At 38.2% G+C, this 13352-nt stretch overlaps 1 protein-coding gene and 1 long non-coding RNA gene across 3 annotated transcripts; one reads left to right on the forward strand and one right to left on the reverse strand.

Annotated features, from left to right (window-relative positions):
- Window positions 1-9: 9 nt before the first annotated feature.
- Window positions 10-13352, reverse strand: LOC117956435 (tyrosine-protein kinase STYK1-like). 2 transcript variants are annotated; one of them, XM_034891504.1, is made up of 10 exons: window positions 13063-13351; window positions 9708-9763; window positions 5992-6183; window positions 5631-5846; window positions 5088-5269; window positions 4814-4894; window positions 3755-3963; window positions 3200-3240; window positions 2808-2904; window positions 10-2069 (listed from the first exon to the last, which is right to left on the reverse strand). In XM_034891504.1, the coding sequence occupies exons 2-10, from the start codon at window positions 9760-9762 to the stop codon at window positions 1874-1876; spliced, it is 1269 nt and encodes a 422-aa protein (XP_034747395.1). In that variant the 5' UTR covers window position 9763; window positions 13063-13351; the 3' UTR covers window positions 10-1873. The 2 variants fall into 2 exon arrangements, with proteins under 2 accessions (XP_034747395.1, XP_034747394.1); XM_034891503.1 differs by lacking the exon at window positions 9708-9763 and having other exon boundaries at window positions 13063-13352.
- Window positions 1998-6555, forward strand: LOC117956437. The gene is made up of 6 exons (XR_004659269.1): window positions 1998-2081; window positions 2810-2895; window positions 3554-3555; window positions 3746-3953; window positions 5106-5188; window positions 5621-6555. It is a non-coding gene; the product is annotated as an uncharacterized LOC117956437 (long non-coding RNA).

Genomic DNA, 13352 nt, shown 5'->3' on the forward strand with positions numbered 1-13352 from the left:
TGACAAGCAGACCATTGCAACGTTGTTCATTCAATCATCGTTCTCCCTAAATGTAGCACTTTTATCATAAAATGACAGTGGATTCTGCAAAAAGACTCTTTTTTTTTTTTTTTTTTTTTTTTATAAAGAGGTTACTTCAGAATCAAAATGTGTTTGCTTGCAATAATCAGAAAAACTGCTAAATCTTGGACGGACTGAGTTTGAAGAGGAGACGCTAACATTACTATCATGCAAATAAATAACCAAGGAACTGTTTTAAAACTGTGATGTCTGTCTTTATTTTGATATTGAACTAAACTGACCTATGGAGGTAACCTAACCCTGAGGGATGACTGACTCTTTTATGGTGTTTTTTATTTGCATGTCATACTTCGCATTGATTGCTTTCAGGACGCACCGGGAGATATCCAGTCTGACATGTGAGAACAGATCATTACAGGTTTATAGGGCTAGGTTTTTTTTAGCAAACCGGTTCATTTTCAGCATAGCAATGTCCTTAGTCACTGTTGCTGCAGGCTTTTAAGCTTTGAATTTAGGGCAAAGTGTTGCACTGTATTTATGTGACATGAGCTGTAACTTCAGTCTCAGGAGATCCTGTTGGCCTTGGGTTATGTTTAAGTGTCACAGAGATGATATGTTTGGATTAAGGTAAGGGAAAACAGACTACAGAATATGAACACTTGCATTTTCAGCCAAATTATGGGCTTCGAAATACCAGTATTGTCACAAAGTAGACAGTTGATGACCATTACACTTTAGTTAATGACCACAAATGTATCGGCTGTTCAGGATTGGTGGGTAATAAACATTAATTGCAGGACTAAGTCAAACTGTTTGCAGCTGACATTTTGTTTAGTTTTTCTCGCTAACTAGTTTGATAATGACCAATAACCCTGCAAAAAGGTGTCATCTGAATACATTGTATCTGGCTAACTGTGTTGTAACGATGCAAAAAGCTGCAGTTAAAAGTCTGCATCCTCATCATTTAATCATCCACATCAAAGACACAGTATTACTGTCACTTCACGCTGTACAAATTTTACAGAACTTGCATTGTTTTCTTTAATTATATTATTTTTTTAATGACCAAAGATTTAGTTTACAGAAAAATAAATATTTACAGTCCATATATTACTCTTCAAACATATAAGGTCAAAGTGTCCCAACAGTACAAACAAATAGGAAACAAATTCTATGCATTTTTCTGATATGTTCTAAAAAGTTAATTTTCATTAATTCTTCATTCTTGAACTGGAAGTTGTTCTGTCCCTCCTTAATGAGGGCCGCACCACTACCCGATGTGAGTCAAGTGCAGATGTTAGTCGCGCATGCATCACTTTGCTACAAGTAGCCTATAAGATGCTAACGAGACACCTCTGTAATGTCAACACAGCAAAAATGGACTTATTTAACCAAGTTGGTTCACTGTTGGCTACAATTTAGCATCAAACACAGCAAAGGCTGACAGTTGAATGGCCTTTTGAGCTAACATAAGCAATCAAGCAATCCTAGATAGCTCAAATGTTTTTAAAATTATTTCCATTTTTCGTAATAGTTTGTAATGAGAAAAGTTTATTAATTTATGAATTTCACAAATTTCAGTACGACACCTTAGGTCGTAAACAGTTTGAATCTGAGAATGCGCGACTCACATCTGCACTATATTTACATCGGGTAGAGACAGCCGTCTCAAAGCTCTTATTTCTGCCCCGAGGACTGAGGAACTAGCATCGAGGAGGGATCTTAGAGGAGCTATAGGCGAGGACTCACGAGCGCAGCCTTCCTGGGAGCCGTGGAACTGAAAGAGTTGCTAACTCCATAGACAGTAGACTCCGGAACCAATGTAGTCCAGACTGATAAGCTCCTCAGCGAATCAGAGCACAGCATAGTCGTATGCCTGTTCATATCCCGCCTCCCTTAGGTACTTCTCGAAGTCCAGTGGTTCGGGCACTCTGAGAACTGTGCGCCCATTGGCTGATTTCTCTCCCGCCTGAAGTGTTCTAATGAGCTCCGACGTTGAGAGACGTTGTTCGGGGCGCCAACTGCTGCAGGCTTTGATGATGGAGTACCTACGGAACATGGTAACACTGTAAAACCGAAACCAAGTGTAAACATGTTTATCTTTGCCTGGATAACAAACTTAAAGTTAGCATATTAATACAACATTTTAATGAAGTGGGTCGTCCTTCATGAGAGATGTGCCGTGGTCAACCGTTGGCTAACAGTTAGCTAGCCTACTGTATTAACGTTAGCTTAACGTTATCTATCATTGGTTTATCTAACTACTTGTAAATTTGTCTTTTGTGGCTAAAGTAAATAACAAAACTAAAGCAACTTACGCAGTCATTTTAGGAAGCCTAGCTAACTAACATATTAGGTTATAAAGCTAAATTTGACATTAACGTTACATAACTTTAATTAGCTAACGCTAGCTAACTGTTAGTAATGTTAAGGTGAAAAAATGCCAATGTTAGTGGATGTTAGCTAGCTAACTTAAGCTAAGTGAATTTACATTGTTAGCGTTAAGTGCTTTCCTATTAAACCGTAACCTTCTATAATGTTAAGTAACAGCCTAGTGGCCAGCTGCTTTTATAAAAGGATGAGGATTTTAGGATGAGGAAGAAGGGTATTGTGTCAAGAACAAGAACTCAATGCTAGCTTTTGATACTTTTGAAGGTTTAGCTAGCTAACTAGCTAGTTTATGATAACATTAGTTGTGATGTGGATGTAGAATGGTAGCTAAGGTTAACCTCACTCAAACATAATATAATATAATATAAAACTATCTTATCATTTGTTTGTCTTACAGTGACTTGGAGCAGGTTGCCGGCCGTTTGAGATACTTTCCTCTCTGTAGATACTGCAGAAGTTCATTCACCTCGATGTGGGCAAATGGTGGGTCACCTGTATTACATGGGACACGTATTAGATGGAAGTCTCTTTACCTAATGAAAACGCACTAAATAGAGAAATGAATATGCACTAAATACAGAATCACAGTAGTTATATATTCTATATATATTATAAGATTCTACATTTCTTAAAAATAGGTTGTATTTGTATCTAGTTTTGGCTTTTTAATTTCCTCACCTTTGTTGTATGAATTCTAGAAATGTGTTTAGGAATCCACCATAGTGCTGTTCATTATCTTTCAAAGAAGAGTTCACACTTTAAATTAAAAAAAATTTGAAACACCTACCTAGTGTGACCATTTCATAGAGAAGTAAACCAAAGGACCATCTGTTAAAAAGAGAAGGGCGTTATGTTATTGAAGGGAACTATAAATAGTAATTGCACATTTGCATAGAAATGCATCCTTTATCTCCATGGTAGCCAATACATGTGTTTTCAAACCCACAGATTGTTAATTGATGATAATTGTGCACCAGAAATGTGCAATGTCTGAAAACCCAGTTAGGCCTTCATTACTCAACCTGGTTGATTTTTACGTAAAATCAAAAGATTATAATGTGACTGTTTTTTCTTTTTGATCGCATAGACAAATCCAGCTGATTTCTGTACTGTAACCTCTTGATGTTTAACTCATACACAGTGGTGAAATGTGCTATTAATTACATAAAACTATAAACAGATAAAACGTGAATTTCTTAGTTTTTCAACATCCTGAGATAAACTGGGATAATAAACAAGCTGCAACTTCAAACGTGATAACTTGGTTGAGACATTTCAATGACATTGTTTATAATCAGACATCCTAATTGCATTATTTAATATTCTTACATAGGACACTCACACATCACTAGTCTGGCTGACGGCTCTTGTGCTTAGCACTTCTGGGGCCTGCCACTTCCTCATCTCCATGTCCTGCCCCTGTGTAACGGCCTGTGTTCTCCTGTGATAGGCTGGGCCCAATCCCCACAGCTTTGCTGTCAGGTCTCCACCAACCAGAACGCTGCGTGCTCCCACGTTGCCATGGATGCAGTTCTGACTGTGTAGGTACTCCTAGAAGAAACAGGGTATTAAGAGGGATTCTGTAAATGAGGATTGGTTTAGGACCTGTCTGTGGATATTTGTAGCACTACAAGGATACTTTAGGTTTTCAATTGCCCCTTAATAAACATTTTAATTGCTCTTTAATCTTTTATGTAAATCACTTTAAATCGCCTTGTTGCAGAAATATGCTATGTAAATCAAGTTGCCTTGCTTTGCCTTACAAAAAATACGCCTTGCAAACATTAACCAGACGTAACTTAGACATTCATGTTTAAATGATTTAAACTGTATTCATACTTTTGTAGAATTCCTATTTTTTGATAAACCTGACAACGCAACAACATAACCTTAACCTGAGAGTGATGCTACTGATGAGAATGTTTTTTCCCTATAATTGAGACATCAGGGGAAAACTGAGAGATGGATAGAAATAAACAGACTTTAGTTTTTCCCGCCATAGCATTACATAACATGTCATTTAGCTGACGCTTTTAATCAAAGCGACCAGTCCAATTAAGTGCTTTCAGCCCTGAAGGTGCAAATTCCAGACAATAAGTAGTAAGTGCAAGTACATTAGCTTTAAATGAGCAACACCACAAAGAGACATGTGAAAGTGCAGTTTCAAGAATTTTTTTTATTATTTATTTTCTTTCATGTTTATTCAAAGTGTAGTGTTTTTAACCTTTGGCAAAAGATGCGTAGGCCTTTGGCCATCCTGATGTCAATAGGGAGCTCATTCCACCATTTGGGAGACTAACACAACAATGTGGAGGACATAGACAGATTGTGAGATAAACAGTAAGACAGAATGAGGGCTCTCGCAGAGAGAGACTGACAGACAAATAGCAGTTCAACCAACCAGAGCAGAGGCCACTTGTCCTGCCATGGTGAAGATTCTCTTCTCTGTCATTTCACAAGCAGACTCTAAACCCGAGTTATCCTTCAGTGAGAGAGGAGAAGGAAAAAAGCAGAAACAATTAACATGAGTTAATGTTTACTCTCCTTATGGTTGGATACTAGAATTTTGAGTCAGACTACCAGACCTGTTTTTATTTTTAAAAAAGAAGAAGAAAAAAATCGCCATTTGAACCTGAATAATCAGTCTTTCTTTGTAAATTAATATATCACTGTACCTGTCGACATCTCCACAGGTACCCCAGCAGATCCCTGTGCTGCAGCTCCTCGACTACCATCATGAGGGGCGGCTGCACTGAAACCACACCCAGCAGCTCAGGTAGGGAGGGGTGCGACCCCAGTCCTGACACGAATGAAGCAAAACCCAAAAAGTGCTGTTTCTCACTGCTGTTTGCTGTCTCTGAGGAAGAGGTTAACGATATAACATAAGAGAGACTTTATTTATCGATTTAAATGCAGAACAGTTAAACATGTTAACAGGATATTGTTTCACTTTTATTAAACTGGAGAAATTCACTGAGAAGCAGTGCTCTCTTCGCAGTTACGTTACTGCATATTACATTTTATTTAAAAGAATATTGACCTTATGTTTGACCTACACACACATATAACTGCAATTATGCTCAACCACTTTTAAGGTTTTACTGCTCTACAGATCATTGAAGAGCCCTGTGTGACTTAAATACTAATTTAATTAATATGTATACATATATAAAGTGTATATTAATGTTGTGTGTGTGGCTTTGTACAGCTCACTTTACCTTTCAGAACCCTCAGGATGACGTGTCTATTGTCCATGCTGGCTCTGTGTAGGCTGGATGTGTCATTAGGCTTGAATGAGAAGGACACTGGCAAGGCAGTGACCTGGTTGAAGACTCCATGATGCCTCTCTGTGAACATCTGAGGTACTGCATGCTGCACTTCTTGAACTGACATTGGCAGCTCTTCATGTTCCAGTGGATTTATCCCTGGGGGAGCTTTTCAGAGACAGAGAGAGAGAGAGAGACACATAGTAGAGAAGAATAATACATATGTGTGTGTGTAGTTCTTTGGTTAATTGAGTTAAAATGAAAACTGCAACAAAAAAAACAGGAACACCGAGCCTTATGCATGCTTGCTCACCATCAATGCCTTGTAGGTGATGTCTGTGGCTGTGCCTGTTCAGTGAACTGTGGGAGCGTTTAGGGGCTGTGATCTGTGTCCGCTTATGTTTGGGTTCACACCTCAGTAAGAACAGGGTCAGTAAGGTGATCAGGGTTCCCAGGAGGAGCAGCGTAGGGACGATGATCACCGCCTGCATATGAAGCAATACAACTGAGAGGGAAAGAGACGTTCATGTTTAAATTTCAAGTACAAGTAGGGATGGGGATGTATTTCATCAATTAGAGATGCACCGATTGACCGGCTGGCGACCGGAATTGGACGATTTTCACGTCATCGGCCATGGCCGGTCAGTATGACAGATGCCGATTTTATGCTGGTCAAATTCACTCGGGTGCTGCATGATTTACATTGCACAGCATCAGTATGCAGGGTTTTTGCTATATGCATGTAGCTGCACAGCTGTCTACTCTACTGATGTCAGGCGAACAGTCAGCCGCTCTCTCTCCCCCTTTTGAGGCTGAAAAACTGGAACATGAAAACCAAACTCACGCGGGTCTCGTGAAATATGACAGCTATTGTTTATCGAAAAATAGCGTTGGACACTGATTTTGATCAATTTACTGTTTGTCAGACCGCAGATAAGACAAGACATTAGCGACCCCCGCTAGCCGCCGTAGGAGATGCTGTATTACAAAAAGACGCTGGATTCCTCCGACACACTGTATTAACGTTACTATTTAAAACGCTTTCCAGGTTAGTGGGGGTGCATACCGTTCAAAACCAACATTAAAAACGTAGCAATCTTCCCTAAGCGTTTAGTTTTGTTGCTAAACTGTGTGTAAAATGAGCAGTGACATTAAGTCAATTGTTTCAGGTAACGCACCTAGGGTACGGTCTATTTGCTGGATTGTTCCAAGGTAACCGTCGGTAGCTTAGCAGATAAGCCTGTTGACAACATTGTTCATAATTATGCACAATGACAAAAAAGCAAATTTGCAAAAAAAGGAACTACACGCTGTTTTCCGGCAACATTGTTGACATTTAAACAGACCTGTGTGTGTGTGTGTGTGTGTGTGTGTGTGTGTGTGTGTGTGTGTGTGTGTGTGTGTGTGTGTGTGTGTGTGTGTGTGTGTGTGTGTGTGTGTGTGTGTGTGTGTGTGTGTGTGTGTGTGTGTGTGTGTGTGTGTGTGTGTGTGTGTGTGTGTGTGTGTGTGTGTGTGTGTTGAGAAATATCATTATACTGCTAGGCTAATTTTTATTTTATTTTATTTTATTGCCATGACCTGTTTTCACAAAGGCCTACAGATGTTTAGTGTGCTAAATATTTTTTAGTTTGATATTGGATGTGAAAAGAGGGAAATTGTTCTTACATAACATTTTACTTTAGTACTACTACTACTACTACTACTACTAATACTACTACTCCTATCGATACTCCTTTCGGTTCAGTTCTTTGTCGATACTCCTATTGTTTCTTTTTCACACTTTCCCAAGTCAGAGTGACTTTTTGTGTGTTAGCACAAGCCCGCTAACACGATATTTAGTCTCATGTCCCAATATCAATATAATATCTATATATTTCCCAGCTCTATTGATAACCTGATTTTCTGTAATCAAAATCTCACTCACTAATTTCCCAACTGATAACTCACACTGTGCGTAACTTTGTGTTTTTAAGGTTTGGTTTTATTGCTGTGTTTGGGGTACTTTGACTGTTAAAGGTTTATTCTCTGAAATGTTGACAGGCTGCTCTATCTTAACATTACCTCCTCCATTTACAACAGTGTTGAACTATAGCTTGATGACACTGGAACGTAACAGTATTTGAGTGCAACAACAATCTATCAATACCCTAACTCTGTATTTATTTATTTTTTTACATGTATCTTTATTGCACTGGTACAAGCCAATCAATTGTATAATCACTCAGACATGTTGGCAATTAAATAATCAGTTCCCAGTCAAAAACTAGAAAAGCTCAGGAGTTCACATTGCTCAGTTATAGATTTGTTCTATATTTGGATACACTGCTAGCTCTTTAATTAGCTTACTCATTTTTTTTATTTTTTTATTTTGTATCCTGCTGCATTGTTACTGCATTGCCAACATTGCACAATTAGGCAGTAAGACTGGCCCGGGCACTAGAATGAGTCATTCAGAGACTAAAAGATTCAGACAGTGCTGAGTCATTGATTACACACATTTTCCTGTTGAGCCATTGATCTGCTTTTTTGATAGCTTTGCCTGGCAGGAAATAGAAATTTCTTTTCTGGTTACACAATATTTTACCCAATATTACAATGATTAATACCATACTCATGGTTTAGACCAATGCACCCTTTAATAACATTACTACAACGCATGTTAGCTTTAGCAGTAACCATCAAGTCCATTATTCTACACACTTCCTGTTGTTAAAATCCTAATTTTAATTCAATGTTCAAAAACAAATAAATAAAACAAATTATCATATTATTTTAGTGAGAACTCATAAATAACTAATGTTAGGGAAATCTGTTTGTTTTGGATTTATTTTTTAAATATACAGTATATCGGCACATCGGATTTTTGAATAACCAAATATTCGCATCGGTATCGGCCTTGAACATCTTTTATCGGTTGGGCTCTAATGCCCAATGTGAGGGATGGATCCAAGATGCTGGTGGTTTTGTTTTTTCTGTGAAAAAGGACCTAATCAAGTTGCAGAAGGATGTTGTATACAAGTGAGGGGGGGGGAAGTCGTGGGTTTGGGTGATATTGTTAAGTAGGGAAAACAGTGACTTTGAGTTGTTTTTGTTGGCAGTGATGATCCTGGAGTAGTTTTGGGTTTTGGTGCTAACAGTTGAGTCCTTTGGTTGTAGCAATGGAAATGTTAGAAAGAAGAAGCCAGAATGTAAGCCACTGGTCCGTGTGAACGTTATATTCTTGTTGGGACACATTCCAAGACTGTGTGTCAAGAGACTTTTGTAGAATGGCACAAATAGTTTCTTGTCATTCTCATTAAAGACTGTATTGGAGCTTGAACTTTTAACACCTCGCCTCCACAAAGAAATCTATACAAGTCCAGCTTTAACACCCAGTCACATGTTTCTTAACCTAAGACAACTAGCATTCCCATTCTATTGATTGGTTTACTCCTAGTCTATTATCTGACTTATAGCTGAGTTTGTGCTGTGAAAAAGCATGCATGTGTGGTAAAGACAATTTAAGGTTCTTACCAACGACAAAAATAAATGCGTAGAACGTAAGCAAATATTAACCATAATCCACCCTAGTTCCAGATGGTTAAATATCATCAATAACACAAGTTATATTTTTAAAAGGTAATCTTCCAGTTAAAAACTCAGTGCTGTAACTCAACAGAGGACTGAAGAGTTCATGTCTTGGGTTTGATCTTCAAAACGGCTTTGAACCAATCTTTTGTTTCCAAATTGGTTACCAGGACAAATCCAGTTACTGTAGTAAGTCTGATGTCAGCATGACCTCAGCAGAAATATTCACCGCTTGTCTATTGTCAGTTAGTTCTAACATTACAGTATCTTTCAAATAATGGAATATTGGCATGTTTTAGGTTTGCTTAGAAAGCACATGCCATTTGCAGAAAAGAGGAAGAATGCAAAGAGGACTAGACAAACAGCATTTAAAGGAAAAGGGAATGAGGAACAAGGATTGGAAGTCAGAAAGTGTAGCTGAGAATGAGAGAGAGAGATGTGGAGTGGCAGTTATGTCCTTACTGCAGAGGTGGTCATTCTGTGCACACTGAAAATTGGCCGTGGAGTTGGATGACATGCTGGAGAGGAACACAGATAGATCAGCATTACTATCAGTTGGAGGAAGAGATCAACATTACCTCTGCTAAGCAGCAACCCTAAATCCTCTAAGCTTAGATGGAGTGATGCAGCCTCTGCCTCTAATAACTCTAAATACAGTGGTAGCTGTATTTAGAGTAGCTAGTTCAGATTTTAAAGGGGCTTAAGGAGCTATCAGTGAAGTTCAGTAAACAGCAGGGCACACGCCCAGAAGGATATCGACCTTTAGTAAGCAACATTTCAGACTGTAAATATTAACTGAGGCATTTTATATTGACATTATACATCAATACATAGCAAATATTAACTGTGACCTTTTTTATCTGAACTCACAAAAAGGAGTGCTCAGTGACTTGTTTTTTTATGTGTATAATTAACCAGCTCTCAGTTACATAGATTATAGAGAAGCAGAGATCAGCATTACCATTGCTCAGCAGTGAACCAAAATCCACAAAAGCCTGTGAAGGATAACCTGGCATTTAGCAGCCAATTAAGCTTCTCAAATCACACACATGATACACCAGATATATTTTATCTCAACATTTCCACAGAACTGTTAATGTCTCACACCAGTAGTGTTATATTTACCATAGAGTATATTGCCATTTTGAATGTACTGCTCTGCATAGGGAGTAGCTGATCCGTTGCTTGTGAGATATCAGGATGACTTTTTGTCTTTCTAAAATGATTGGGAGCTTCAGAGAGAGTCTAGATTCATCCCTTCATTTTTTTCCTAAGTAAAACGCACTTGGCGATAAGGCATTCGTCAAGACAGCTAACTGGTAACTATAGACATATTCGGGTAAAAGTCAGCAGCTAAAAGGGATACAAGTTGTCCTGGATTCTCTCTACTTATTCTTCTTGATAATATGAAAGAAGTGCGAGCCAATCATCCTGCTACATCCTGTGTGATGTTGCTACTGCATGGACATTTGGTAGTGATTTATGTAACGAAAAGGCTGAGACAGAGCTACCTTACCCTAACCCGTATTCCAGGTTGGAGAACATTTTTGTGTAAACCTACAATAAAAAAAAAAAAATTTTAAAAAGAGAGAGAAGCTTGCTGGGTCTATTTTTGGGGGAAATTTGATCTTGTTAACTTGAAAGTTTGACCCAGGTAATTTCAAACAAATACATTTAACACAATTCACAGATCTTATATTAACGAGGTAAATCAGGAGGTTGAAAGGATCAACACATTTGTTTTAGGGACACACTGCTGCTTCCTGGATGCCCTGGAAAAAACTCACAAATACTGTTGTCCTCCTGTCAATCTAATTTGTTAAACAAATGTAGCGATGGGTCTGTCTGACTGGGAGAATCAAAACACTGCTTGCCTGAGATTCAGCGGTTTACAGGTGTATAGACCATTTCACAGCTGGAAACATACACATTGTAAATGTGCCCAAGTTGATTTTCTGTTGCGGTGTATGTGAACGACATCATATAACGGGACATTAACAAGGGTCCAGGCTGTTGCCTACCAATGGCATTCCATTGAAAAAGGTCTATAAGGCCAACAGTTTAGTTTATAATGTTGTAGACAGTCCTCTTTTAATTATCTGCACAGTAAACGGAGCAGCTTAAGCTTCCACGGCTAATTTGTAGCCTCCGGCCAGTTAACAATAGACATCCTAAACCCAATAGTTAATTACATAAATTACATTACACTTATGACAGCAGGCCTAAACAAAAGGATTTAAGACATACAGACAGACAAGTGGCACACAAACAAGCAAGCACAGATGATGGCATGCCACGAAGGCATTAAAGCAGTATATGTAGTTTAAATAATACAAAGAAGACAAAGGAAAGGAGAATAGGCACAGAGACCACATTAAAAGCAAATACAAGACATAACATGGAGCAGCAACAAGGACTATGTCACACAGTAATGCTACAGGTAGCCTCTTTCCTGATAAAGAAACAGAACAAGGTCAAGCTAACCAGTGTTAAATGCATAAATATTACCAACCAACGCAAATATCAAAGTGTCTAAAACAGAAAACTTAGTTTAATCACAGATGAGAAAGACAGGCAGCCTCCTCATTAAAATCAGTTTGCTTCTTTTGTTTGTAATATCAGTTTAGGTCTGATTGGACATTACACACATTTTGCGCCTGTTGTGTCCGAATAAATGTTTTAGTTTGGCAGTGACTCCTTAAACTGCAGACTGATAAACTATTAGGTCATTACTTTAAATAAGTTTTTAATGTGTCAAGGAAATACAACAAAACACTAACAACTAACAACTTAGTCCCTTACTTTACTATTTTCTTTGTGGTAAAAGAGGATTTATTGAAAAGTTTCCTTGGTCTATTAGCAGGTATATGTTGTAAGTCAAATAATACTTAAACTGTTTCCATGCCTACCTTGTCCTTGTCTGTCGTCTAAAGATTTGTTTTACCAAACAGTTAAACACATGTTATGTACTGTACTGTACACAACAGGATGAGGTGATGTAATGTTTTTATTAGCATTATAGTGAAGACACTTGTTCAAGGAGTTTAAAGAACAGGTTTAAAGTGTGTTTTGACTTGTTTCATGTGGCAATAATGCAGCGTCATCCTCATCTTTTATGGCATGGAACCAATCTTATTATAAAGTTTACTTTCCGTAAACACAGTCCCTTTTTATGGGGGGGGGGGATTCCTATTTGCTTCAGCATAAGCTAAAAGCTATTCTTCCTGGGGTCCTACAGTCTTTACACTTTAGAAAGGAAGTATGTCAGTGAACCGGTTTGTCAGCATTGTTCTTTTACATTCACATGGGGCAATTCCTCCCCTGCACTAACACATACCTGCATGCACAACAAAAGACTGGCCATCTCACACCCACACACAGACATGCCACCACAAAAACAGATACTAAAATATGCTGTTAAAGACACACAGGCGTGTAAAATATACAAACAAAACAGTGGGTCAAAACACATTCAATGTGTAATGATGCACATCAGATGGGGTAATCACCCCATCTGATGTGCATCATTACACATTGAATCTGTACATATCTGTATTGAATCTACAAATAATAAAGAGCTACAGAGATACATCTACTCACACATACATATGTAGATGCACACTTCATATACACATAGACACAAACTCATATTGTGGTGTAAATTTATATTTTGTCCTGAGATAGATTTTAGCATGAACATGTTGAAACAAACGTGGAAATCACATCACAAATGAGTGATTTGGCCATTGTTAAATTGCAGAGTTTCAGTCACATCCACATAATTTAATTTTGCCAGTTTTAGTTTTTTCCATCTTACCTGGCCGACTTTTTGCGGCTGTCCAAGGTATCAAACTCTGTGTGCTCCTGTTATCCAAAACATGTAGTTTGCTGTCCCTGTGAGCCATATAAGTGTCAGTTTGCAAGATAAATTAAAGTCCACGCTCTCAGTTTTCATGTTTTTTTCGTCAGTCTGCAGTATACGCTGACATCCAAAGGCTACACAATTCCCAGTGAAGATACTGGTGATGTTAGAATCTCGGTTTCTGTTTTGTTGTTGCCAGCACGGTGTGTTTTTTCACTCGTGTCTTTCTCTCTCTTGCTCTCTGT

Source organism: Etheostoma cragini, chromosome 14 (genome assembly GCF_013103735.1).
Source record: "Etheostoma cragini isolate CJK2018 chromosome 14, CSU_Ecrag_1.0, whole genome shotgun sequence".
Classification (NCBI taxonomy): Eukaryota; Metazoa; Chordata; class Actinopteri; order Perciformes; family Percidae; genus Etheostoma; species Etheostoma cragini.